We start from the raw sequence: 25,718 nt of genomic DNA on the forward strand, positions 1-25,718 counted from the left end.
ATTGGATTTTCTATTATAATAATAAGAAAGTACTTGGACATCATGTGATAATCTGATAGTCAAAGGTGTTTATTATCTCCTGTGTAGCCTGGATTCGAATCGTACTAATCGTATTAGTTGTTTAAACTTTATCTTGTTGTTGTTATTCATAAAAAAAAAACTTCAATTACATTTTGTTAGAAGATAATTTAAGTTTAAACTTTAAAGTTAACTTCATTAAAAGATAAAAACAAAACAAAAACAAAAATAATCAATAATTTTATTCTCTTTAAAATGAATTTACTATACAAATACTTTATATTCAATGTAATTATAAATTAATATAATAATAAAATTACATTTTAATCCTAAAATTTTATTATTCACTTATGACCTTTTATTGTTAAAAGAGAATAAAACATGAATTAAAGTATGTAATTATTAATAATAAAAAAAGTGAGTAGTGCATAGGGTGCCACGTAAGAAGGTTGAATAAATAGTGCATCGGAGGCCACGTAACAAGCGTTGAATCGTTAAGCCATCAAACGCTCGCACCGACCATTACTCGTAATTGAGTAGATGTTTTCAACTCACTCCATTGCGTCATCTCCTCCTTTTACTTTGAAATTCTATAATTATAATTATTCAATTTTTAAATTAATCGGTACATTCTCAAATACATTTTAAATCATCAAATGTAATTAAGCTATTTAATAGTATAAATTATAATTAATTAATTTCTTAATTTAAAATAGAAAATTAAATATTACAATAACTAATTACTTGCATAATTTCTTCTTCAGTTCTCACAACTCTCGATTAGAATAATTAAATACAATCAATCTTTTCTATAATAATAATTTACTATAACAGTTAATTTCGTTATAAAATTATTTTTTATGTTTTATTTTACTTTAAAAAGTATAATTATTTAATACAAAAACAATAAAATATTTTTTATTTCACAAGCAAATTAAAAGTTAATTATATATATATATTTAAATATTTAAACTTAGTTGCCTCAAGCCAAACCCTTTGCGTATTCTAATTCAGGAGAACTTTTAAGGAGGTTACAAATTCAAATTATTTTCGATTTGAAGTAATTAATTCAAAAATTTGAATTTGATATTCGATTGTTATCAAATCAAAATAAATTTAACTAAATTGTTTATTGAATTAGATTTTATTAGATTTTATTTCAAAACTAAAATAAAAGGAAATTTACTCGAATCCATTTATAACAAAATCATTTCAAATTATTTAAAAAATAAGCTAGACCTCAAAATTAAAAAAAAAGCATTGAAAAATAAAATAACTAAAATAATTAAATTATAATAAAATTATAAAACAAAGTTTTTATAAAATTCTACCTATATAGAAATGTTTGAAATTTTAATTATGATTTTTATACAAGTGAATAATTATAAAAAGAATTAACGATTTCACTTTAACTAATTTAAAATTTTAAAATTTTCAAAAGACTTAAATAGAAAATTTTTCATATTAAAAGACCTTGTCTAACAATCTATACTAGTAAATAAACTCATAACAAATTAATTATAATTTTATTAAATAATTCTATTATAGGTTCTAATAATTGTTATTTTAAAGATAATATCTTTAAGTATCTATAGCCTCTCTTAATTCATAAATAAGAGAATAATGCGCTTTAGTGTACTAAAACTCATGTGCTCATGCATTGATAAAAATATTCATACTAATAGAGCTAAAATTTAGTCAGACAAAATAATTAAAAATTAAATAAATAAAATTTGGTAAAGACATAATTATTAATATATATATATATGATTATAAAATATTTTATAAATCAAATCATTATTAAACTAGCTTAATAATTTTAGGGTAAATGATTTCCTCCTCCATAGTAAATAAGTAAATAAGATCATGATTGACTCTAAATTATCTACAATTATATTACAAATTTTGATTCTATCGAATTTTTAATTAATGTTTATCTTCTCGGTGTCATTATTATTGATTTGAAAATTATTATTATATTATCATTTTCATCCTTATTTGTCTTCTATATATAAAAGCAAACCCAGATTGCTTCTTTAGCTCTCTAAAGAAAAAATCTTTGTTTGTCTTTCATTAACATAAAGCCTTAAAATCTTATTCCTTTTCAACTCAACCTCAATCACTCACTCCTTTACATACACTTTTATATATATATATATTGGTTTCTTCAGAGAAGAGCTTTATCATATTCTCCATTGAGAAATTAAAAACAAAGCTTCTCTATTGATCAAAGTTCACATGAAAAGAGACTTGTCAACTAACTGGTATGTTATCCCAACTTTTCTACGTATAAATATTGGGTTTTTTGTTATCTTTTCTGGGTTTGATTTTGTTTTTGAAGTTTTGGATTGATAATCTTTATATATCCCCCCATCAGTCTCTGTTTCAAAGGCTTCCTGTTTTTTTTTTTTAAAAAAACTTTCTATAATCTAGTTATGAACGATGTTTTTTTATTCTTATTGAAGCTTGATGAATATCTTCTAATGTTTTCAATCAAAATTTCAAAAGCTTTTCAAGGATTTCAAATCTCAAAAGTTAATTTCAATGTTTCTTAAAAACAAAACAACTTCTTTTGTTTTTTTCTTGGAAAGCTGAGAAAGTTTTTGATTTTATGTTTCCTTGAAATCCTCACCCGCTTCCAAAAGCATCAAAAAAGCTATTGCTTTAACAATCTGTTAAAATTCGCTGTCATCTTCTACATGGAAATTTTTTTAAAGTCCTTATCAAGGTTTAATGGAGTTTGATTGTGATAATCTATACTTGGAAGAAGATTAAACGACCATAATACATCTTCTGCATTTAGATATGCATTCTGGGCTGCCAATTTTATATGACATGGTTAGTTGTGTTTCTTTATTAAGGTGCCCCCAGTGTTGGATGATAAGTAATTCATGTAGCTAGAGAAGAGGGGGTGGTTGAGCTCATAAAGTGTTTGATAGTAGCTTGTGCAGATGAATTTATGCATAGCCCATTTCTTACCACCCAACAGCACTTTCTGGTTATTGAAGACAAAGTTTAACATGTTTTGTTGGCTTTAATTGACCATGTTTCATATATATATGTGTGTGTGTGTGTGTGTGTACCTATGTATGTATAGAGTTTTATGTTTCATAGGTTCTAATCTGGTTTTTACATATATGCTGCAGATTTTGGTAGCACATGATCATTGAGCAGTACATGGAAAGTAAGATTTGCTTGCAGGAGTGGATGGATTCACCAGGTTCGGTCTCGGTTTCGGATGATAACCCGTCGAGAAGCTTTGACTGTAACATCTGCCTCGACTCAGTGCAGGATCCGGTGGTCACATTTTGTGGTCACCTGTTTTGTTGGCCTTGCATCTATAAATGGCTTTCCACTAGAAACCAAGGCCAGAAACAACACATATGTCCTGTATGCAAAGCTGAAGTTTCGGATACCACACTGATTCCACTTTACGGCAGGGGCAGCGTAACGAGCAAGGAGTCAAGACCAAAGGCTTCGCAATTCGGCATGGTCATACCGAAGAGACCTCCTGGTCCAACCTGTGGCGTCAGCACGATACAAGGATCCCCAGATACTACCGATAATCATGGATATTCATATCAACCTCAAGCCTACTTCCCTCAACAGGATAGTTATCCAGATTCACCGATGTTTAGTCCCCGTGGGACACCTATAAACGTACCTGATCCAGTTATCCGAATGTTCGGTGAAATGGTATACACGAGAGTGTTCGGGAACTCAGTTACCAACTTCTATACATACCCAAATTCGTACAATCTAGCAAGGAGTACTAGTCCTAGGATTAGAAGGCACGTAATGCAAGCCGATAAATCGCTCGGCAGAATAAGTTTTTTCCTATTCTGTTGCATATTCCTTTGCCTTCTTTTGTTCTGATCACCATCCTGGCTCCCACTTCCCATTTAGTAGAATCCTGTATAGCCAGATCGAATACATTCAAATACGAAAACCGTATGTATTACCGATACATACCGATATGCCGCAATATCATGTGTAAACTATAAGCCATGTTCTACCTCCAAAACCATTTCTTGCAGGATGTAGAGAGGTTTAATGTATTGAAATAATGAAATTGTCCCATCTCTTTCATGTTTTCTATGGCATTAAAGTCTATGAAATGTACTTACAAAGATAAGATTAGATCATCATTTGGGATAGCATTACTTCTTTTATATATATATATATATATATATATATATATATATATATATAAATCCTGTTTTAAGTCCACCTCTAAAAAAATGAATTTGAAGTGAGATGCTTATCTGTTGAGGTATTCTTCTTGGTTTAAAAAGCTCTCTCTACCCGACTACGGGATAATATTTTTTATATACATGGACTATATTGAAGCTATTAAGGGTGTCACCATTTGAAAAAAATTGTGTAAATTTTTATCCTCTAATGTAAAATTTGGCATATTATATTTGGATTCTTTTTATTGAAAGAGATTGCTTCCTTTGGGATTCACGTTGTAAGAATTTTTTTAATTTTTATTAAATTATTAATTTTATATATTCATATCGTATTTATAGATAAAAATTATATTCGTGGTATGTTAAACGGTGTCTCTTCTCTCTCTTTCCCTTTCCATCCTTATCTTTATAAGCCTCTTTCCTATTTTTAACATTTCCCTTCTCAGTTTTGGTATTTTGGATTTCCTTTTTCTTGGTTGTAAAGGAAAATTTTGTTTTGTGGTGATTTTGATTAGGAAATTGAAAGACAAAGTCAGAAAATTATTATTGATTGTTAGTAGTTTTTTTAGCTGGTATCGAGGATTTTGGTTCGATTTGCAAGGTTATAAGGGGCATGGAAGTTAACAGTCACTCCGATGCTTTTATTCAGTGAAATATTTATGGTTATAGAGAGAGTAAAAGGTATCTATTTAGTGAAAAAGATAAAATGAAAGTGGAATATGTGGGTTGTTAATGAATGAAATCTAAAAACTATGTGGGTGGTTGAAATAATTTTCATTAGAAGAATAATAAAGAAAAGATGAATTTAAATATTTAGCTGAATCGAATTAATTTCCATCAAATTGATGGGTTTTCAATTTAATTAAAATTTAAACTATTTCAACCTTCTTCTAATTTTGCACCGGATAATGACAATTGGAGCCATATGCTGGTGTTTGTGGAAAAAATTGCAATAATATCCTGTTCAACAATAATTATCAAAACGTTAATGCTATCCCTAGTCAAGCTCGTCGACTAGCTGGGAGATCACTAAAGACACCACACACATGAGAGAGATTGGGGACCGGAGTGTTCGAATTAGTAGAAATACTCCCTGGAAGAAACTAGAGATGGACTGGTACAAGGTTAATACAGATGGTGCAAGGGAGTTGGAGCTGGATTATGCGGCATCTAGTGGTGTTGTAAGGGATTAGTTTCGCACGCAAGATTGGTGTATGTTTGGTCATGGAAATGGGGAGCTTATCACAGAATACAACAAGCTTGGTGACTGGGAACAAGAAAGGTGATTTTTGAAATGGATAGTTTGAAGGCCATTCACTAATACATAAACCTATATATGATATCTCTTGGTTTGCAGTGGCCCGTGATGTGAAAATGCCAATTTATAAATAATGAAAAATTAAGGTTTAACACGTTAACAGAGAAGGTAATAGAGTTGTAGATGCATTGGTTAAGCAAGTTCTTGGTTGGAAGGTAAGATTTTATAGTTTCCTACATTCATATGATCATGTCTTGTTTTTTATTCATAATGACTTAGTTAAATATGACGAGAACAACATAATTTTAATATAATAGATTAATTTACTTTATTTACCAAAAACAAATATGATAAAAACCAATGTTACTTGAAATAACTAAAAACATAGAACAAATATTTTTAAAATACTACAAGAAATTAGTACGCTGTAAATTGAAGTTGAAGGGACGAAGGGACAACTTAGAGCTTGAGGGGATAATATTTTTGAGCTCATAGGACACCTTATTTTGCCATGTTCATAGTTGATATAATGATGAGCATTTACCCATTTCTTTCAACTCCCAACCTCAACTTTCTCTTCCACTAAATCCAATTTCTTTGAAGTCTTAAATCAATGTTAATAGCTTGTTCAAGTTCTTCAATAAAAAAAAAATAGATTTTTAAATATTACGAGTTAATTAAGAAAGGAACGCATATATGATGGGAAAAGGAATAATTTAAATCCAAGTAGAAGGTTTTACAATTTCACTATTAGGTTTATAGTTTGAAATTACATATTGGGTTCCGGTGAATTTTTGAAATAATTTGTATTATACGAGAATTTTGTAGGATTTTTTAATAATATGATGATTAGAAGTATAATCTAATAAATGAGTTATTACAAGAATCATGTAATAATGAAGGAAATTTAACAAATAAATTATTACAAACGAGTTATTGATCCATATAAAGGGAATGAATCCCACCCACTAAGAGGGGGTCGATAGAGATTGAAAAAATACAACTACTAACTTACACCAGCTTAATCGTATCAATTTATACTCCAAAAATATTAAAAACAAGCCTTGAAATACTTTAAAATAACCATACTAGAACGAATTAAAGATATTTGTAAGTTTTTGTCATCTGAATTCCAACAAAAATAATTCCAAATAATTGACAATGTTTTTATATTAAAAACTTAACGAATCAAAGCTAACAGCATAAAAGTCAAATTAAAAACATTTAACTCGCATATATTTCAAAATCAAATTTTGAATAAACTTGAATTTAAGATAAAATCAAATGTAAATCATAACAAATATAGTTGGAGCTTAATTGAATCATACGAGGGTGAATAAAAATCTAATTTGATTTGAAAAATTCAATAAAATATTTAAATTTTAAATTAAATAGTTCGAGTTAATCAAATTATCTGAATAAACTCAAATTAAAAAAATCAAAATTTTCAATTTAACTTAAACATGAATTACACAATTCGAGTTATTTAATAAGAAAAAGTAAAACTACGTTATTTTGATAGTTTACTTTTCTAAAGGTAAAAGTTAAAATCATTAAATTAAAAGATAAAACTAAATTGTTTTGATAAATATTTACCCATCAATAATATTATATTTCATCTACTAGTTTACAACATTGAAAATAGATAATAGAATTCGTTAACTCAACTTGACTTGACTAAAATTTTTTGACTCAGATTTGAAAAAGTTTTAAATTAAGTTCAATTATTAAAATAAGATTCGTCAACTTAACTTATTCAAAATTTAAGTAAACTCAATTCAACTCAATCAAATGCTGACCCCAATCACAACAAAAATTCTAAATGAAATATTCGAGGATTGTAAAGGCTGAATTCGAAACCTTGATTTTCCCTCTTTTACTTACCAGGACATCATGGATACTCATCAATGGAAAGAATTTATTCCCAAAAGAAAATTGTTTTCTATAGTTAAAAAATATTCTTAAGAAATTTTGATGAGGATGTGGTATAGACATGATTTTTTTGGTAATCTGTCATACTCCGTTTATTGCCACATCATTTAACACTTGCAGATTTTAGCGATAATACAATTATTCCAACCCCCAGCCAACTAACTCCTCAACACAGTAGACTTGTATAAAAAACAAATCAATTGCCTCTCATTTAGTCCAATTATATGGATATTTTATATGAAAATAAAATGTAAGTTCAAATATCAAAATCAATACAGAATTTTGTAATAACCACCTAATTGATGATTAGTTCTCAAAACCTAACAATCAGGAACTAAAAATTGCATTTCATTTAAATCACAGAAACTAGTACAGTAAAGGAAGATACAAGATGAGCTAAAACTATGCTTCATAAAAAAGTCAAATATAGCATTGAGTCATTACAATGTACAAAAGGTACTTACATTCCAATGGAACAGAACATCCTATTCCACCCAACATCGAACATAAGATCAATTGCAGAATTCACCCAAGGTAACTTGTCCCTGATTCAAGCTTGTCGGCACTGTAGAAATGCAGCAATTTTAGAGGCATTACTTTCTCCTGCAACCAAGAAATGCCAAAGTTTCATAAATATAAGGTCTCCAAGTTTAGTTTTCCATAAAAAGCAAAAAAAAAAAAAAAAAAAAGGAAATGGTGAGCCAGTGCCAGAAAACCTGAATCATCTCTGCAGACTGAGAAGGAAAATGAAAGCCTGTTGAACAGTTCTCCAAAATTTCAGGGTTTTTCATCCATGCTCTACGAGCATCACTTACTTTAATCTTATATCTAAACATCTGAGAGGGAAATAAAAACCATGTTAAATCAACTTAGGTTTATGCAACAAACATATGCATAACTCAGTTCTACTCATTTTAAAAGAATTGAACCCCAAAATGTTTCTTTGTACAACAGTGGTTCAATGTTTTACAATCACATAATGTGTACCTGAGAAAGAGAGACATCGGGCTTCTCCAGCTCATCTCCCTCAACCTCAATACCGGTACCTTGGCACTCTGGGCAGAGTACAGAATTAATCAGGGTCCCTGTAGGTTTAGTCTCTCCATCCTTCCCCATCTTCTTGCATTTGGTTCGATTTTTCCTCCTAGATCTTCGTCTTGATTTAGGATTAACTGAATGGTTCTCAATCCTCTCAAGCTCACAAAGGAGAATCCAATGTATAAGGCATGAAGTATGAAATACGTGGAAAGCCTACATGTAAAAGAAAAAGATAAACCAAATAAGAGTTGAACTTGGAATATACACAAGTTAACAAGCTAATCAATGTTTCAAGCTGAGATAAAAGAAAAAGGTCATATTGAGTATTAACAAATATGATGCAACTTTAAGGTGCTCTGAATAACTAAGAACGAGATCCAGAGCCAGGTTGGGTACAGAATCATACCCCATTAACATTTCTACTACTGCAAACAAGTTTTCCGGTATTCAAGTTCATGAGGGTCGCTACATCTTTATCAGGAAGCATTTTTTGCCGACAGATATCACACATTCTTTCAGCAGCTATACGCTGTTGCCGCCTCAACTCTCTCCTTATAGTCCTACTTGAAATGAATCTTGTGAGCAGAAGCTGGTCATCATATCGATCTAATGCCAGTCTTGAAGAATCACCATTTGAAGCTGAAGAATCTTCCCCAGATGAATCATACTGATTACTTAAAGATCCACTTATATCCTCTGGGTCAGAAAATGACTTCTTCCTTTTCCTAATGGCAGCTTCACCATTACCCAATTCTGTTGTTGAACCAGATGTTAATAGTGATTTGACATCATCAAGCAATCCCTTTCTGCCTAGATCACAATTATAAGGAAAAGTAACAACAGCAAATTCATGCTTTGGAACCTTGAACCTATCATCATTTATAGGAGCTTCTTTCCCTAGCCATTCACACCATATTCTGCTAATACCATTTGAGATTCCATCATTCTCACAGAATCTCGCTGCAATTCTCCCAAAACCAGTAAAACTCACTTTCAAATCAGAAATTTTATCCTTGATTAGCACACCTGGTATCACCAGATCAGATTCCCCTGCTCTACCATTCACTTCCTTGTTACAGGAACTAGCTTGACAACCAACATATTCAACTATAGCAAGATTGTTATCACTGTTTTGAAACTCCAACAACCTATTTGGGCTATCATTTACAACTTCCAACTGTTTCTCTTCTCCATTCGTGGTACCAAAGAACAGGACACCATCATTGAAAGGCCATGGATTAGATCCTAACAATGTAACCTTAGCAGCAGCTAACCTTTCAGTGTGAAGGCTCCCCTTCAAATGGTCAAGCAACACCGAATCACTATAACATGGTGCAAGACACAAAGTGCAGAAGAATATGAATCGCTTTCCATCCTCACGAAGCTCTACATAAGTATGCCCTTGTGATCTTACATTGTTAAGAGTGGTTTTTGCTAATTGTTCTTTTAAACTACAACCACCTGTCTTTTGAAATCCTAATTCCCTCCTTTCAGCCATTCAATTTTTTCTAACCCTAAACAATATGATTGAAACCCTAACCCAAGTAAACTCACAATTCCAGAGAAACTAAGTTCAAATTCAGTAATTTTCTTTTCTCCTTTTAAGTTTTTACAGACATGTAAAAATCCTAAGAGAATCAAATTTCATAACGACAAGGCCACCAACTACAAATCTCTAAGTTTCTTCAACTTCTTCCACACATGAAAGCTTAAACATATTCAGCAATTCCACATGAAACCCTAACCAAAGTATCGGTAATTCCAGAAATCTCTAGAAATTCAATTCACAGATCCTTTCAAAACTAAAATTCTAAATTCTCACAGAATTTACCAGTAAACAAGAGATTTCTACTTCAATTCTCCAAATTTCCAGGTTTCAAGCAAAGAAATATACCAAACAACAAATTTCTCACAAAGAACACGAAAAATTGAAAGACAAAAAAAAAAAAAAACACTTCAACAAACTCCAACTAAAGATATTCGCGGAGAACTAGGTATAGGATTCTTAGCAAACCGTCGTGTTCTAACAGCGGAAGAGAAAGCCTCGAAAGCCATGGAGCAAATAGGATGCAAGGTGCTCGAACGCGAATCCTCCATAGCCATCTCCATTTCTCAGAGCGGCAAAGAGATGGAATAACAGTTAAATGAGACTGTTTGGATAACGAGAAAATTAAAAAAAATAAAAAAGAAAAGGAATGGAGATTACAAAAGAAAACAAGAGAAAAATGAGCGAAAACTGAAACTTGAAAAAAGATTTTTTGAATTTAGATTAGTTTATTGAGGGTTTCGACTTTCGAGCAGCCCAGATTCAGTTTCGTGTAATAAATGGATAAAATCAAAATTATAGTGTACGTAAAGGAAGATATGTGTAAAATGTTGCCAATACTTATTGACCGTTGGATGATTGCCGTACGAGTTGTTGATTGTGATAAACGGTCTACGGTTTAGGTTTTGAAATTATTGAAATTAAACGGATTAGTACTTAGATGTGAATTTTCGGATAATCGGATACCGCGAAAGGAGTAAAGATTAGGACAACATTATTATTATTATTATTATTATTATTATTATTATTATTTTAAAAATTGGTTATAATTTCATTTTGTTAATTTTAATTAGAAAAAGACAGTTGGAATGGGTGGTCAATATAAGTATCCTGGGAAATAAATAAAGGAAACTACGTGTCCTCACATTAGTTAGTATATAAACAATTCCTTAAATTATGCTATCAGTCCTTGTACTATGCATAAATTATTAATTTAGTCTCTATACTTATTTGATCATTTTTAAGCTTTGTATTTTTTAATCTTGTTGAGTGTTTTTCTCTATCTCCCTCAAGTAGTGGTATTTGTATATTTATATGATATGAGTACTATTTCTTGACATGACATGATACATAAGTTTCATGCATATAGACATGTATCATTCTCTAAACTTAACGCGTGTTTGTATGATCTTATGCATGTGTAACCTCGCAGGAGAGCGAGCTTAGCCTATGAGCTCATTAGGATCCGGCCCAAAACTCGAGATTCGACCCAAACCCATTCAGGTTCTGGGTCAGTGATGGTAATTATCCTAACAAATACATTTGAAATTTTAATCGTGACAAATAGTAATTGTTAAATTCTTTAAGTTTAGCTATTTTGAAAATCTAATGCAGCGGATATATTTTCACATGTGTAATATCCTGTCGGCTTCCTATTCTACATATTATTAAAAAAATCAAACTAATGAATTTAACGACTATTGTTTGCGTCAAGCTTTAAATTTTGAATTTCAAAAAGTATGGAGACTAAAAACGATCCAATTAACCCTTAAAAAAAAGAATGGTCCAATTAAAAAAATGAACTAAATCTTCAACTTAATGCATAGTACATGACTAATAGCATAATTTAACTAAAATGATTTAATTACTACTATTTAAGTTAATACTAAAATTTCAATGTTTTAAAAATACATGAACTAAATTTGATCAATTTGAAAAATATAAAGACTTAACCCATGACTTGTACATAATAAAGGGATTAATAACATAATTTAACCTAAATTACTCTTTATGATTATGTTATCTAAAGTATGAACACTATAGTTATTTGTTTGACACTATAGAATTGAGGTTAATTTATTAGGTTGATTGTTGAATTCAATACCGTTGGATTTGGATAAATATTTAATTCGAGTTAATTTAATTTCACTCGAATTAAAATTACATATTAAAATTATTATTTAAATTTAATAAAATATAAAAATTAATATTTTGGATTCTTAAATAGTAAAATAAATAATTTAATTTTTGGAATAAAATTTAATCCCATTTAACAAATGAATAATTTAATTTTATAATTTTATAATTTTATAATTGCACATGGATTAGCTAGGGGAATGGTATAATTATTTTATATTTTTAAAAAATATTAATATTTTAATTCAATACATTTTAGTCCATTAGTCAAATGATTTTTTAAATTTATCAATTTATTCACCAAATTTTTTTTCTTAATTTTTGCTTTTAAAACGACTTTTTTATGTCAACATTAGGTATACTTGAGGTACATATGGCATACTAAACATCACTATTCGATTATTTTATCAGCCACAAAAGTTTTTAATAGTTTAAAGGAATGGTTTTTAACAAAAAAGATTAATTTACTCTTTGATCTGACGTACAATGATTAATTTACTCATTTTTTTGAATAAAGGAGAAAAAATACAATCTAACTATAATACAATGGCCTCAATGGTACTTTTATCGATTGCCTTTTACACGTGGTTTTTATGAAATGAGATAATTTCTTTCTAGTATTAAAGATGGGGTTTATTTATTGGTAGTATTTGTGATTTGCAATTTTAGCAAATTGGAGATTTAAATTTGTCACACCCATTTCATAATTGATCCTCAAGCCTCATCTTGCAAATAGATTCTTTTTTATTTGATGGAGCTCACTTAATCCAATTTTTTTTTTTTTATCTTTCTTCTCTTATTCTCAAATGGTTGCATTACATTATAACTTTTAGATCAATTCATTAAGAGAAATTCGTTACTTTTGGTCACTTCTTAATAGGGGCAGAGTCAGGGGGTTAAATTGTGCATGTATGCTCTTTTTTTGTTAATTGGCTAAATAGACTCCTTTTTTTTCAAGATTTAGGGAATAGGTCGATTTTGGATAGAGTGTGTAAAAATACGTCTAGCTGGACAAGCTTTTGCTGACATGTCAAGAAACCGCTCTTCTAAAGAAAATGCGTTTAGTTGGGCACACTTTTCCTAACATGTCAACAAAAGCTCGTCCAACTGGACGTGCTTTCTTACCAATTGTGCAGAAAGCTTACTTTCTTGCCAATTGTGCAGAAAGCTCACCTAGCTGGGTGAGCTTTCTTGACAACTGTGTGGAAAGCTCGCCTAGCTAGACGAGCTTTTGCCAACTTTGCAGAAAACGCACCCAGCTGGATGCGCTTTTCATACCCTTTCTCCAAAATCAGTCTATTTCTCTAAATCTTTAAAAAAAAAAAAAGACCTATTTGACCAATTAAAAAAATAACGGCATATATGACTAATTTAGCCAAGTTAGAGGCTAGTATGGGTCCAACCCTTTAAAATAGAAAAGTTCTTTTTAATCTTTTATAATTTATAAAATCTTAAATTAGTAATGAAAATTTTACACTTTAACTATCCAAAATGATAAAATTTAATTTATTATTTTAAAATTATAAAATATAAAATTTTAAAATAATAAAATTACACTTTTATTATAATAAAATATACAACTTAATTTCACTCAATAAAACAAATTCTACAGAGTATAATGCAAGGAGGATGTTGTGCATTATATATAAATATTTTCAAATAACACACATTAGTTAAGCAAATCATCGTGTTCCATGCATCATGCATTACATAGATAAGCATATCATTACTTCCACTTACTTTATAAAAGGAAGAAACATTAAAACAATTAAATGGACATAGTGCATGCATATTATATTGAACAGTGTCCATTGGTGACTATGTTAAACATTAAAATATGAGGAGACATAATCTTTTATTAAAGAGTGACATTTGAATCTCATATGATGGTTTTGATAATTAAGGGTGTTCATCATTTCAGGTACGTGATTTAGATTCGAGTTGCGTTAATTGTGTTAGTTATTTGAGCTTTGTCTTATTAGGTTGGAGTTGTAATTCACTAAAAATAAAAATAAAAGGGTGACATTTTGGATAGAATTGTTGGATTTAATGGGTAATTATTCAAATAAGTTCAAAAGTTTAACGTACTTATGCTGATCACACGCCTAGCCCTAGATTTGGAAATCTAGGGTTCTATCCAGATTTTCTCCTTACATATTGATTAAATAGAACAAAATTGGGTAAAATCTTTATTCAACTGATCATCAAAAAAATGACGAGATTGCTACGGAACTCCACACAATCACTATTGAAATTATTGAATTCATTTATTGGAATGGTTGATATCGCAATGATTCTCAATTCAATTTAGGGTTTGTCAAATAGAGAATATGGATTTTCGTTCTCATGATACAGTTTCATGTAGAGGTGTTCAAGTTGGGCTTAGACACAATATTAATATATTTTATACTTATTCAAAATTGGTTCAGCTCGAAATATGAGCATAAAATTTTATCTAACCTTGTTTTTATTTTTAAATAGCTAATTGGTTTATTCATATTATTTTTAAAATTTTAAAATATATATTTTTATTATTTTAATTTAATATTTAATGATTTTATATATTTTTGTTTATTAAAATTTTATATTATCTTAACATTTCTTAATATTTACATTATGGTAGTATTATATATCTTTGTCTAGGTTACTAATGATTTTATGACAATTGTTAAGGTAATCTGTTACATGTAGGTTATGGTGAGTGTATTACATTTCCTCTTTTAATGCATATTGGTTTTGCTTCAAAAAAAATTTGTTCTATAAATTACATAGTATAAAACATTATAAACTTAAATCAGATCGGGTCCGACCGAGTTCGGGTCTTAAATGTTCAAGCTTGAATTCAACCCATATTTTAAATGGGTGTAATTTTTTTGTGAAACCCATTTTTCCTGGCGTAATCTTTTTATCTAAACCCATTCAAATTCAAATCTTTAGGCTTAGATGGATAGCTCAACTCATGAACAAGTCTAATTTCATATAATGTTTATCTTTTTTTGGAGTTAGTGGCAAAGCTTTGATCTAAAGGTTAAAAAGGTAAATTTGTTATCATAATTTTCCCTTTGAAATGTATGATTATATTTTATTGTGATTGAATCACAAGTAAATTTGTCACTTAATTTATTTAATTAATTTTGGTATTTGAATTTGTTTTTTAATTAAATTTTATAGGAGGGTACGATTGCATGTGCAACTCGAATTTTTGTGCTTACTAGAGTACTAGTGAGTACTCAAACCAACTCTAAGCTTTTATTGGAAACAAAAATTACTTGATTAATCAAAATGAAGTATATCCAGCTATAATATATTGATAAATTTGCCCTTTTATCCTATTAATGATTTAATGAATGTTTCAGTGTTTCCTCTGTTTTTGGATTATTATTTGTTTACCAATTTCTGTTGGTTTATGGGAAAATGAGGAAAAGAAGGGAAAAAAAATCTTAATTCGATCCGGAATCTGAAAAACCTCCACTTCTAAAAGCTCTTAAAGAGGGTTGTCTGAAGAATCCATTTTTCCCCATCTCTTTCTTCCCAAGAAAACCACTTTTTTCTCCGTACTCTAACCATGAAGAAAATGAACTGACCAACTCAGTTACCATCTAAATCAAGCACCAACATAAACATAAACTTGTAGAAATTCAGGTAGTTTTTCTTTGATTTTCTCTTTGTTTTGGAGAGACCATAATGGGATTTCATTGCTAAAAGCAACCACATTTCTATGGATGAATTGCAGGTTTATCTACACTCTCCTTGGCCTTGGTGTTACCCTGTGTTTGATCACATATTCGGGGCACGTTGCTGGCTGTTGCCTATATCTTGTATCCTTTTATCCAATCTTACTGAAATTTTGTTCTAAAAATGACAGTATTACTTTGTGGATTATTATATCTATATATCACTAACTAGCCCTTTGCTAATATGATTTTATTCTTCACTACTATGATAGTGAATACGTTTGCAGCTTCATGAACTCAAATCACAAGTTAATGGAGATGGTAAATTTGTTGTTGACCTTCATTGCATTTTAGTACATGACATTATTGTTTTTCCTTCTTATGCTGGAGGCTGGAGTGACCACTGATGTGTTTTTCAATCATGACTGGGAGGAGGTCTATCACATTCAAAAGCTCATAATTTTATAACTTTTGCATGTCTTATGAATATACATGTATAGCATGCTTACAAAAACACTACCAGGACTTTCCAGTGGAACCAACTGAAAGTTTTAACAAGTTCGAAGATTTTGTCCGGTCGAACTTCAAATTTTGCAAGTGGATAGGCTTGTCTGTTGTGTTCATATGGGTATATATCTCGTCTTGGAATAAGAGTTATAGTGCATTTTGCATTTTATTTCACTTCAAGTGTTCACATATCTAGATGTGGGTATGGTAATAGGACCCTCTTTGAAATACATGAAAAACTTCAAAAAGAATTTGAACACTCTGGTGTTGCTCGTGTCAGATGCTTGTATGTAACACTCACTGTTGTGCAGAAGCGTGTGAAAGAGTAAAATTATTGTATTAAAAAGTCACACTAAGTTCAATTCCCAGGAAAGAGAGGTGGATCACGAGGATCACTTAAGTACCAAGTCTTTCCTATCTAGAATATCCCTCTATCATAATTTAATAGCATAATAAATCACTACAATCACATTCACAAAATATGAACAATAAATAGTAAAGAACACCAGAATTTTAACGAGGTTTGGCAAATCTTGCCTACGTCATCGGGCACTACCAAATATATTTCACTCCAAAATACAAGTGAAGCTTTACAAATAGGGAGAGAGAACAATGCCTTAAGTAGAGAATGGAAAATGTGGGATGATTAGAATGAGCAATGGTTAGGCCTATTTATAGTTGAGGTTCAAGGGCCACCTTGCAAAGTCCCTATACAATTAGGGACCAAAAATTGCTATTATTCCATGCCCAAGACTAAATAAATATTTGGTGCCCGTAACTTTGACCTTTCCAAGGTATGGGTAGGTATGGGAAAGGTATGGGCAAGGTATGGGTATATTCTAATAATCTCCACCTTGAAGATTTGATTAGGATAATCTTATCTTCACACAATTCTTTCTACCTTTGACAACAATACTTGATAGTGCCTTCTTCAACTGTTAAACTTGCAAGATATTGATCAAGTTCAAACAATGTTCGAACTTGGTTGTTGTTACCACCTTGGTCATCATATCTGCGGGATTATCTGCAGTCTTGATCTTCTGAAGAAAAATTTTCCCCTCTTCAATAATTTCCCGTACAAAATGAAATCGTACGTCGATATGCTTTGTACGTGCATGATAGACTTGATTATTTGCTAAATGAATAGCACTTTGACTATCACAATACACGTTAATATGCTCCTGAACCAACCCCAAGGTTTTAGCCATACCTTGTAACCAAATAGCCTCCTTTACAGCCTCTGTTACAGCCATGTACTTGGCTTCTATGGTTGACAACGCAACTGTAGACTGTAATGTAGACTTCCAACTTATTGGTCCTCCAGCAAGTGTAAACACATAACCGGTGGTTGATCTTCGCTTATCTAAATCACCGGCATAGTCAGAATCAACTTACCCAATAACACCTTTACCAAGTGTATTATCCTGCTTAAACAGTAATCCAACATCTACGATCTTCTGAATATACCGTAGAATCCATTTCACAGCTTGTCAATGTCCTTTTCTAAGATTATGCATATACCTGCTCACTATACTAACTGCCTGTGAAATGTCGGGTCTTGTACAGACCATTGCATACATCAAGCTACCCATTGTATTAGAATACGAAACTTGCAACATGTATTCTCGTTCCGTATTCGTTGAAGGAGATAGTTGTGCAGAAAGCTTGAAATGAGAAGCTAACGGGGTACTTACAGGTTTTGTATGCTCGTTCATGCCAAATTGCTGTAGTACCTTTTTCAAATACTGCTTCTGAGTCAAGCTAACTCTATCATGAGCTCTATCTCTCCATATTTCCATGCCGAGAATCCTTTTAGCTTCTCCTAGATCTTTCATCTCAAACTCGAGATTGAGTTGAGTCTTCAATCTTTCAATCTCAACTTTGCTCTTAGATGCTATTAGCATATCATCAACATATAAGAGCAAGTATATGAAAGTTCCTTCTTGTAAGCTTCAAAATACAGCAATGATCAAATTTACTTCTTGTGTACCTTTGCCCTTTCATGAACCGATCAAATCGCTTGTACCATCGCCTCGGAGATTGCTTCAATCCATAAAGCGACTTTGTCGGTTTGCAAACCCAATTTTCTTTTCCAGCAACCTTGAATCCATCTGGTGAGTCATATAGATTTCCTCTTCCAAATCACCGTAAAACGCGATCTTCACATCAAGTTGAACTAGTTCAAGATCATATTATGCAACCAAGGCTAACAAAATCCGAATAGACGAATGCTTCACAACCGGAGAAAACACTTCATTGTAGTCTATTCCTTCTTTTCGAGCGTAACCCTTTGCTACCAATCTAGCCTTGTATCGAATTTCATTTTACCAGAAATCCTTCCTTCTTTGCATATACCCATTTGCATCCAATTGCCTTCTTTCCTTGGCGGTGTCACCAACTCCGTGTTCTATTTTATGAAGAGACGTATTTTTCATTCATTGCTTGCTTCCACTTTACACCATCAGGGTTACTTATTGCTTCTGTGTAAGTAGAAGGAACATCATCATCTGCAATTGGAAGTACATAGGCCACTATATCATCAAAGCGAGCAGGCTTACGAATCTCTCTTCTTGGCCTCCTATATGCAATTGAATCTTGTTGCTGTATAGATTCTTGGGTAGGAACCTCTTCATCATTTGTCCCTTCAATATTAGCTAGATCATCGTTAACCTTTTCAAGCTCCACCTACTGCAAAGTACTACTGGTTTTGTCATCCTTTTGTGAATCCTTGTACTTTAACATGGTTGATTCATCAAAAGTCACATCTCTACTGAACACAATCTTCCTTGTATCAGGACACCAGAGACGGTATCCTTTTACTCCATCAGTTATACCCAAGAATAATGCTTTCTTTGCTCTTGGGTCTAACTTAGATTCTTTTACATGATAATATGCGGTGGAACCAAATACATGTAAAGAATCATAATCGATGTGATTTACCATCCACATCTCTATAGGAGTTTTTCCATTTATTGCAGCTGATGGCAAACGGTTAATTAGATGGCACGCATATGTAACTGCCTCAGCCCAAAATTCATTGCCCAATCTAGCATTAGACAACATACATCGAACTTTCTCCGGTATAGTTCGATTCATGCGTCCACCCCATTCTCTTTGTGGTGTAACCCGAACAGTGAAGTGTCGCACAATGCCCTCATCTTGACATACTTGTAGAAATGGATCATTTTTGTACTCAGTACCATTATCTGATCGAAGTCGTTTGACCTTTCGACCAATCTGAGTCTCCACCATCTTTTTTCATTTCAGAAATGCATCCAAAACTTCACTTTTTCTTTTCATTAGATACACCCATACTTTTCTTGAATAATCATCAACAAAAGTAACAAAATAGTGCATACCTCCTAAAGAAGCCACTTTGGTAGGTCCCCACACATCACTGTGAATGTAGTCTAGAATTCCTTTCGTATTGTGAATTGCCGGACCAAATTTTACCCTCTTCTGCTTGCCCAGAACACAATGTTCACAGAATTCCATTTTGCAAGAATTTGCACCTTTCAACAAGCCTTGCTTCGCCAATGTCTGTAAAACTTTTTCACCAGCATGTCCCAATCGCATATGCCATAATCTGGTAGCCTTTGAATCTACATCTTTTGTAGAAATTGTTGATGTTGATCCAATAACTGTACTTCCATTTAAAAAGTACAAGTTATTTCTTCTTGTGCCTTTCATCACCGTCAATTGCCCAGCTACTACTTTTAGTAATCCATCTCTCAAAGTGATTGTGAGCCCTTTAGATTCTAGGGCCCCTAATGAGATGAGATTTTTCTTCAGGCTAGGTACGTAGCGAACATCTGTCAAGACTTGGATTGAGCCGTCGTGATTCTTCAATTGGACTGTACCCACTCCCATTGTCTTACAAGCACTATCATTGCCTATGAGAACAATTCCACCTTCTAGCTCTTTAAGACTAAAAAACCAGTCCTTATTAGGACACATATGGTAAGTACATCCTGAATCCAAAATCCACTCATCCGTTTGACATGCCATTACCATACCAACTAAGCTAAAGTCTGACTCCTCATCATGCTCCGCTACACATGCATTAGAAATAGTCTTGCCCTTTTGTAACTTAGGACAATTCTTTTTCCAATGCCCTTTTTCATGGCAAAAAGCACATTCATCTTTGGCGGGTCTCCTTTGGACTTTCCCTTCTACCGATTTCTTTTTGTGTGAACGACCTCTTCTTCGTTAAGACTTCTGCAGTTGTATCTCTGTGATCTCTTTTATCTTTCTTTCGAGTCTCGAGATCTATACAATGCACTACTATGATCGCATCAAATGTGATCGTGTCCTTCCCATGAAGCAATGTGGTGGTAAGATGATCATATTCATCAGGAAGGGAATTCAACAACAATAATGCCTTGTCTTCATCTTCAAATTCCTCATCTAAATTTAACAAGTCTGCTAAAATTTTATTGAATGAGTTCACATGGTCATTCATCGACATACCGGGTGCATACGTGAATCGATAAAGTTTTTTTCATATAAAGCCTATTTTCAAGACTTTTCGTTAGAAACTTTTCTTCCAAAGGTATCCCATAACTTCTTCTTGATGTCTCCTCATGATGTAGTACTTTCTCTTTGGCCAAACATAGGCGATTGTACCACACGCTGTCTATTGATCTTGGCCCACTCCTTGTCATCCACCTTGTCGGGTTTTTCTTCAAGGGCTATATCTAGCTCTTGCGACATAAGACATCCAGATCTCACATTGCCACATACCAAAATTATTGGTACCGTCAAATTTCTCTACTTCAAAATTTACATTTGTCACGATGAGTCCTTGCGATGGCGATGTCACGCCATTTTCTCCTCAATCTCAACTACTGTATACGTGAATAGTACCGTATACGTAAATAGTATCATATACATAAATAGTATCGTATATGTAAATAGTATCATAAATGGTCGTATTCCCCAAGTACGAATCTGGCTCTGATACCAATTGTTGTCCGGAAGCGTGTGAAAGAGTAAAATTATTGTACTAAAAAATCACACTAAGTTCAATTCCCAGGAAAGAGAGGTGGATCACGAGGATCACTTAAATACCAAGTCTTTCCTAGCCAGAATATCCCTCTATCGTAATTTAATAACAGAATAAATCACTACAATCACATTCACAAAATATGAACAATAAATAGTAAAGAACACCAGAATTTTAACGAGGTTCGGTAAATCTTGCCTACATCCTTGGGCACTACCAAATATATTTCACTCCAAAATACAAGTGAAACTTTACAAATAGGGAGAGAGAACAATGCCTTAAGTAGAGAATGACAAATGTGGGATGATTAGAATGAGCAATGGTTAGGCCTATTTATAGTTGAGGTTCAAGGGCCGCCTTGCAAAGTCCCTATACAATTAGGGACCAAAAATTGCTATTATTCCATGCCCAACACTAAATAAATATTTGGTGCCCATAACTTTGACCTTTCCAAGGTATGGGTAGGTATGGGAAATGTATGGGCAAGGTATGGGCAAGGAATGGGTATATTCTAATACTCACACTCAAGTTCGTATCACTGACAGAAGGAATTTCTTAAGTGCTTCTTGATGAGTTGTATCTTCTTATAAGTTTGGTTATCATATGCTTGAAAACAACACTTTCCATTTACAGGGGGATTATGTGTGGTATTGGCAGTGCTACTTAAAGCTGTTGGACCATATCAAAATTATGAAAGTGACGATGATATTGATGCTGAGAGCAGGCCATTACTAAAAAATGATGTTCATCCAACTTATGTTGTTGGCAGGTCTGTTTCTGGATCCAAAAGTATTGCTTGAAACATCTTTAGGTGATTGCTTCTTAGAGGTTTGGTAATGCAATTGGCAAGCCCTTTTTTCTTCTTTATTTTTTTTATTTCCTTCAAAATTATTTATATATTCATTTCATATACATATTTTGGTGATATTTGTAAGTAAAACATTTTTGAGATTAGTACATTTTATTTATAAAAACTCTAGATTGAGTTTTCCCTTGACTTGATATATGTTACTTAAGATCAGATGGTACTAAAACAAGTTGCCTTAGCATGCGCCTTTAAGGCTCATATCAGGTACTGCTATTTTTGTTGAGGAAAGTGAGGATGAGCTCATTCACTTGCTCTGGAAGTTGTTCTTGTACAAAGTGATTCCCTTCTGGCATGAAAATGATGTCTAGATTAGGCATAAATTGCTTCACTGTCCCTTTCCTCATGTAATCTTCCATTCCTGGGAATTTCATAACATAATCCTTCTCCCCCATTATCAGCAGTGATGGAGCAATCACTTTTGGGTTGGTTATACCACAATCCAATAGCATGCACCTGAAAAGACCATAAGTCCCAGATTAAGGGTTAGAGATGAAGAATCGCCTACCAAGTTGAAAGTTAAGGGTTCAAAAGGGTCATAGCTAGCCATTTTACCTGTAGGGAACTTGCAGTGCAGTTCGAAAACCAGAATTTTGATATAAAGTTGCATAGACATCAAGATCTTCCTCTGTGAACCATGGAGGCAATGGAGTTGATGGATCAACCAAGTTCATTATCTCCTCATTGTCGCCGGCTACTTGCAACTCACTTCTGCAGAAGAGAATATAAATGTTTCTAACCACCGTCTTAACATCAAATCGGCCGAAATCAGCTTCTGCTCTTCCTGGTTCTGCCCATCTTATAACGTAGAAGCCTTTAGGGAGGAGATCAAGTTGGATACCAAGAGGACCAGGTATGAGGAAAGGAATGCCTAGTGTTATGACACCTAACACCCTTTCAGGGTGGGTAACAGCTACCATGAATGCAGGCATTGCTCCAAAGTCCTTCCCAACAAGAAAAGCCTACATGTTTTCCCATTGGTTAATGTTAATTTGCACAATTAATGTATGGCTTAACTAAAAAAAGTTTATATTTTTTTCATCTTGATATCTAAATAATTTTTTTCTAAATTAGTAATTTCTTGCTAACTCTAATTTTCTAAAAGGTTTAACTTATAAATTAGTACCTAAGTTATGCCATATTCTTATTTTGATATCTAAACATCTTTTGTTTTTATTACGAGTGATACTTAAATTATTTTTTCTAAATTAGTATTTTTATTTGTTTAAGACGTCTATTTTAAAAAGACTCAATTAAAAAGTGTAATGTGACAAAAAATGACAAAAAATTTTCTTCTTCTTTTTTCTCTTCTTATACGAGTGTGAACATTTTAAGTTTTATGATTTTAAAAGGTTTTAGAATCAGATTAATGATTGAACCAATCATGTCACCAGTTATTAATTTGATCAATTTGTCTGGTTTGATCAAATGAATTATTAAAATTAATAATTTTTAAAAAAAATAAAACTAATTGATTAAACCAATTTGTACCGGTTAACAGACCAATCAGTTCCCTCCCTATCTCTAGAGCGGTACTCCTATAAGTTCTTCGTCTAATTGGTTTGATTGGATTTGATTTAATCAATGAAACAACTTTTTCTTATCCATTAAATTGAACAAACAAATAATAAAATTTAATTACTAATTTATAGGATAAAATTTTTTAAACAAACTTAACGATTTGACTAATGGTTGACCTAACCAAAGTACCAAATTGAAAATAGAGAAAAAACAAAAGTAGTTTAGCTACTACTTCTAACCATAACAAAGTTAATATTAGGGAAAATGTATAATTTAATTATAATTTAATATCAACATGGGAAAAAATATATAATTTAATTAACAATTTTGGGTTAAGATAAATACAACATGGTTTTGAAACTACAGCTTTATATGGAAAAAACAAATGAGCCAAATATCTTGAATTTGGTATCAAGAATGGGTATGAAAAGGCATATTCTGCAAGGTATGAAGAAGAATAGAAGAAGACGAACTTGATGATGGCCAAATGAAATTATCATTGAAGAACAGACATAAGAATTGCAATTCGAACTGAAGCATTTTCAGCAACTTAACCAATTCACATTTGTAAGCAATTAATTTGTGGTTAATGAAGTAATGGTTACCTTATCAATGGCCAAGCAGTCGAGAAGCGCAACAACTTCATCGGCAAGGTCATTGAAGTTAGCTTTTTCGGGCTCCGGTGGGTGGTCGGAGAGTCCATAGCCCCTGCAATCAAAAGCAACTGCTCGGAAGCCAGCATTAGCTACGGCAATCATCTGGTGCCTCCATGAATACCAAATTTCCGGGAAGCCATGTAGGAAAAGCACCACCTTAGGACCTGCACAACACCATTAATTATCCCATTATTTCCTATCAACCTTTTATATATATATGTAAATAATATAGTTGACTTCAAACCTGTTCCAATCTGAGCCACATGAAGCTTTAAACCTTGCACTTGTACATGGCTGTGCTGAATCTTTTCCATTGTTTAATCAGAGGAAACTAACCGAGAAAGGGAACAAAGAGATGATGGGATGGGAATTGGGATGAGATTATTGGACTTCACAAAGAGTGGTGGGGGTGTCCTTTTAACAGCTCACTTCAAAGAGTGATGATAGTGTCCTTTTAACAACTCACTACAAGGTATAACTAATACAAGGACCTATCTTGGCTATTTTACTAAATTAAATTCAAAAATTTTGATATATATAAAAATGACCTAAATTCAAAAATAATCACTAAAATGACCTAAAATAAACAGTAAAATGAAGTTTTGAGACATCATTGGCCGGCACCACCTTGTATTTTGCCCCCCATGATTGTCTGATTATTATGTCAGGCTTTAAAAAATTAATTTTTTTTTATTTTGGGAACCCAATGGCCGGCACTAGGATATTTTTTTTTTAAAATCGTATCATACTGGTATATAAAAATACGAGTATTTAAAAAAAAATTGGTTCTAGCCTTTGAATAGTCGACACCACACTATAAAAAAAAAAAATTGGTGCTGGCCTGTAGATGGCCGACACTATTACAATTTTCGTGTCCCTATGCAAAATTTTTTAATTTTGCCTTCTAATGGCCGACACCAGACTTAAAAAAAAATTTTGGGTGCTGGTCTGTAAATGGCCGACACCAGTACTTTTTTCGTGTCCCAATGCAAATTTTTTTACTTTTGGCCTTCTAATGGCCGACACCAGACTTCAAAAAAAAAAATTTAGTTCTGGCCTTTGAATGACTGGCACTACACTATAAAAAAATAAAAAATAAAAAATTTGGGTGCTGGCCTATAGATGGTCGGCACTAGTACTTTTTTTTGTGTCCCCATGCAAATTTTTTTACTTTTGACCTTCTAATGGCCAGCACCAAACTTTAAAAAAAAAATTGGTACTGACCTGTACATGGCCGATACTAGAGTGAAAAAAAAAATTAGGGCTGGCAAGTAGATGGCACCATACTGTAAAAAAATAAATTTTTTTTTGTTCTGGCCTTATAATTGCCAGCACCACACTATAAAAAAAAATTTTTTTTTGGGTGTTG

General features: G+C 32.2%; 4 protein-coding genes across 4 annotated transcripts; 2 read left to right on the plus strand and 2 right to left on the minus strand.

Moving 5' to 3' along the window:
• Positions 1-2,023: 2,023 nt before the first annotated feature.
• Positions 2,024-4,153, plus strand: LOC108458275 (E3 ubiquitin-protein ligase RMA1H1-like). The gene is made up of 2 exons (XM_017757609.2): positions 2,024-2,282; positions 3,165-4,153. The coding sequence occupies exon 2, from the start codon at positions 3,178-3,180 to the stop codon at positions 3,892-3,894; it is 717 nt and encodes a 238-aa protein (XP_017613098.1). The 5' UTR covers positions 2,024-2,282; positions 3,165-3,177; the 3' UTR covers positions 3,895-4,153.
• Positions 4,154-7,681: 3,528 nt separating this feature from the next.
• LOC108460711 (uncharacterized) lies at positions 7,682-10,787 on the minus strand. Its single transcript, XM_017760316.2, has 4 exons — positions 8,846-10,787; positions 8,389-8,652; positions 8,118-8,237; positions 7,682-8,004 (listed from the first exon to the last, which is right to left on the minus strand). The coding sequence occupies exons 1-4, from the start codon at positions 9,935-9,937 to the stop codon at positions 7,927-7,929; spliced, it is 1,554 nt and encodes a 517-aa protein (XP_017615805.1). The 5' UTR covers positions 9,938-10,787; the 3' UTR covers positions 7,682-7,926.
• A 3,546-nt stretch (positions 10,788-14,333) lies between these two features.
• Positions 14,334-22,107, plus strand: LOC108459053 (tetraspanin-19-like). Its single transcript, XM_017758420.1, has 5 exons — positions 14,334-14,425; positions 15,855-15,939; positions 16,150-16,230; positions 16,319-16,419; positions 21,939-22,107. Exons 1-5 carry the CDS (start codon positions 14,334-14,336, stop codon positions 22,105-22,107), a joined length of 528 nt encoding a protein of 175 aa, XP_017613909.1.
• Positions 22,108-22,160: 53 nt separating this feature from the next.
• Positions 22,161-24,795, minus strand: LOC108459434 (uncharacterized). The gene is made up of 4 exons (XM_017758800.2): positions 24,594-24,795; positions 24,299-24,513; positions 22,728-23,134; positions 22,161-22,628 (listed from the first exon to the last, which is right to left on the minus strand). The coding sequence occupies exons 1-4, from the start codon at positions 24,661-24,663 to the stop codon at positions 22,376-22,378; spliced, it is 945 nt and encodes a 314-aa protein (XP_017614289.1). The 5' UTR covers positions 24,664-24,795; the 3' UTR covers positions 22,161-22,375.
• Positions 24,796-25,718: the final 923 nt, after the last annotated feature.

The sequence above is a fragment of the Gossypium arboreum genome, chromosome 4 (assembly GCF_025698485.1).
Source record: "Gossypium arboreum isolate Shixiya-1 chromosome 4, ASM2569848v2, whole genome shotgun sequence".
NCBI classification, from domain to species: Eukaryota; Viridiplantae; Streptophyta; class Magnoliopsida; order Malvales; family Malvaceae; genus Gossypium; species Gossypium arboreum.

Bases quoted from the DNA above. Each gene is read 5' to 3' on its own strand.
- LOC108458275 (XM_017757609.2), top strand. From the start codon at position 3,178: ATGATCATTGAGCAGTACATGGAAAGTAAGATTTGCTTGCAGGAGTGG.
- LOC108459434 (XM_017758800.2), bottom strand. From the start codon at position 24,663: ATGGAAAAGATTCAGCACAGCCATGTACAAGTGCAAGGTTTAAAGCTT. The intron at 24,514-24,593 runs GTTTGAAGTCAA...GGTGTTGTGCAG, and splicing joins TGTGGCTCAGATTGGAACAG to GTCCTAAGGTGGTGCTTTTC. The intron at 23,135-24,298 runs GTAACCATTACT...GAAAACATGTAG, and splicing joins ACTGCTTGGCCATTGATAAG to GCTTTTCTTGTTGGGAAGGA.
- LOC108460711 (XM_017760316.2), bottom strand. From the start codon at position 9,937: ATGGCTGAAAGGAGGGAATTAGGATTTCAAAAGACAGGTGGTTGTAGT. The intron at 8,653-8,845 runs GTATGATTCTGT...TTTTACATGTAG, and splicing joins GTAGTAGAAATGTTAATGGG to GCTTTCCACGTATTTCATAC. The intron at 8,238-8,388 runs GTACACATTATG...TTTCCCTCTCAG, and splicing joins CCGATGTCTCTCTTTCTCAG to ATGTTTAGATATAAGATTAA.
- LOC108459053 (XM_017758420.1), top strand. From the start codon at position 14,334: ATGACGAGATTGCTACGGAACTCCACACAATCACTATTGAAATTATTG. The intron at 15,940-16,149 runs GTATCCTTTTAT...ATTGCATTTTAG, and splicing joins CTGGCTGTTGCCTATATCTT to TACATGACATTATTGTTTTT. The intron at 16,231-16,318 runs GTCTATCACATT...AAACACTACCAG, and splicing joins TCAATCATGACTGGGAGGAG to GACTTTCCAGTGGAACCAAC.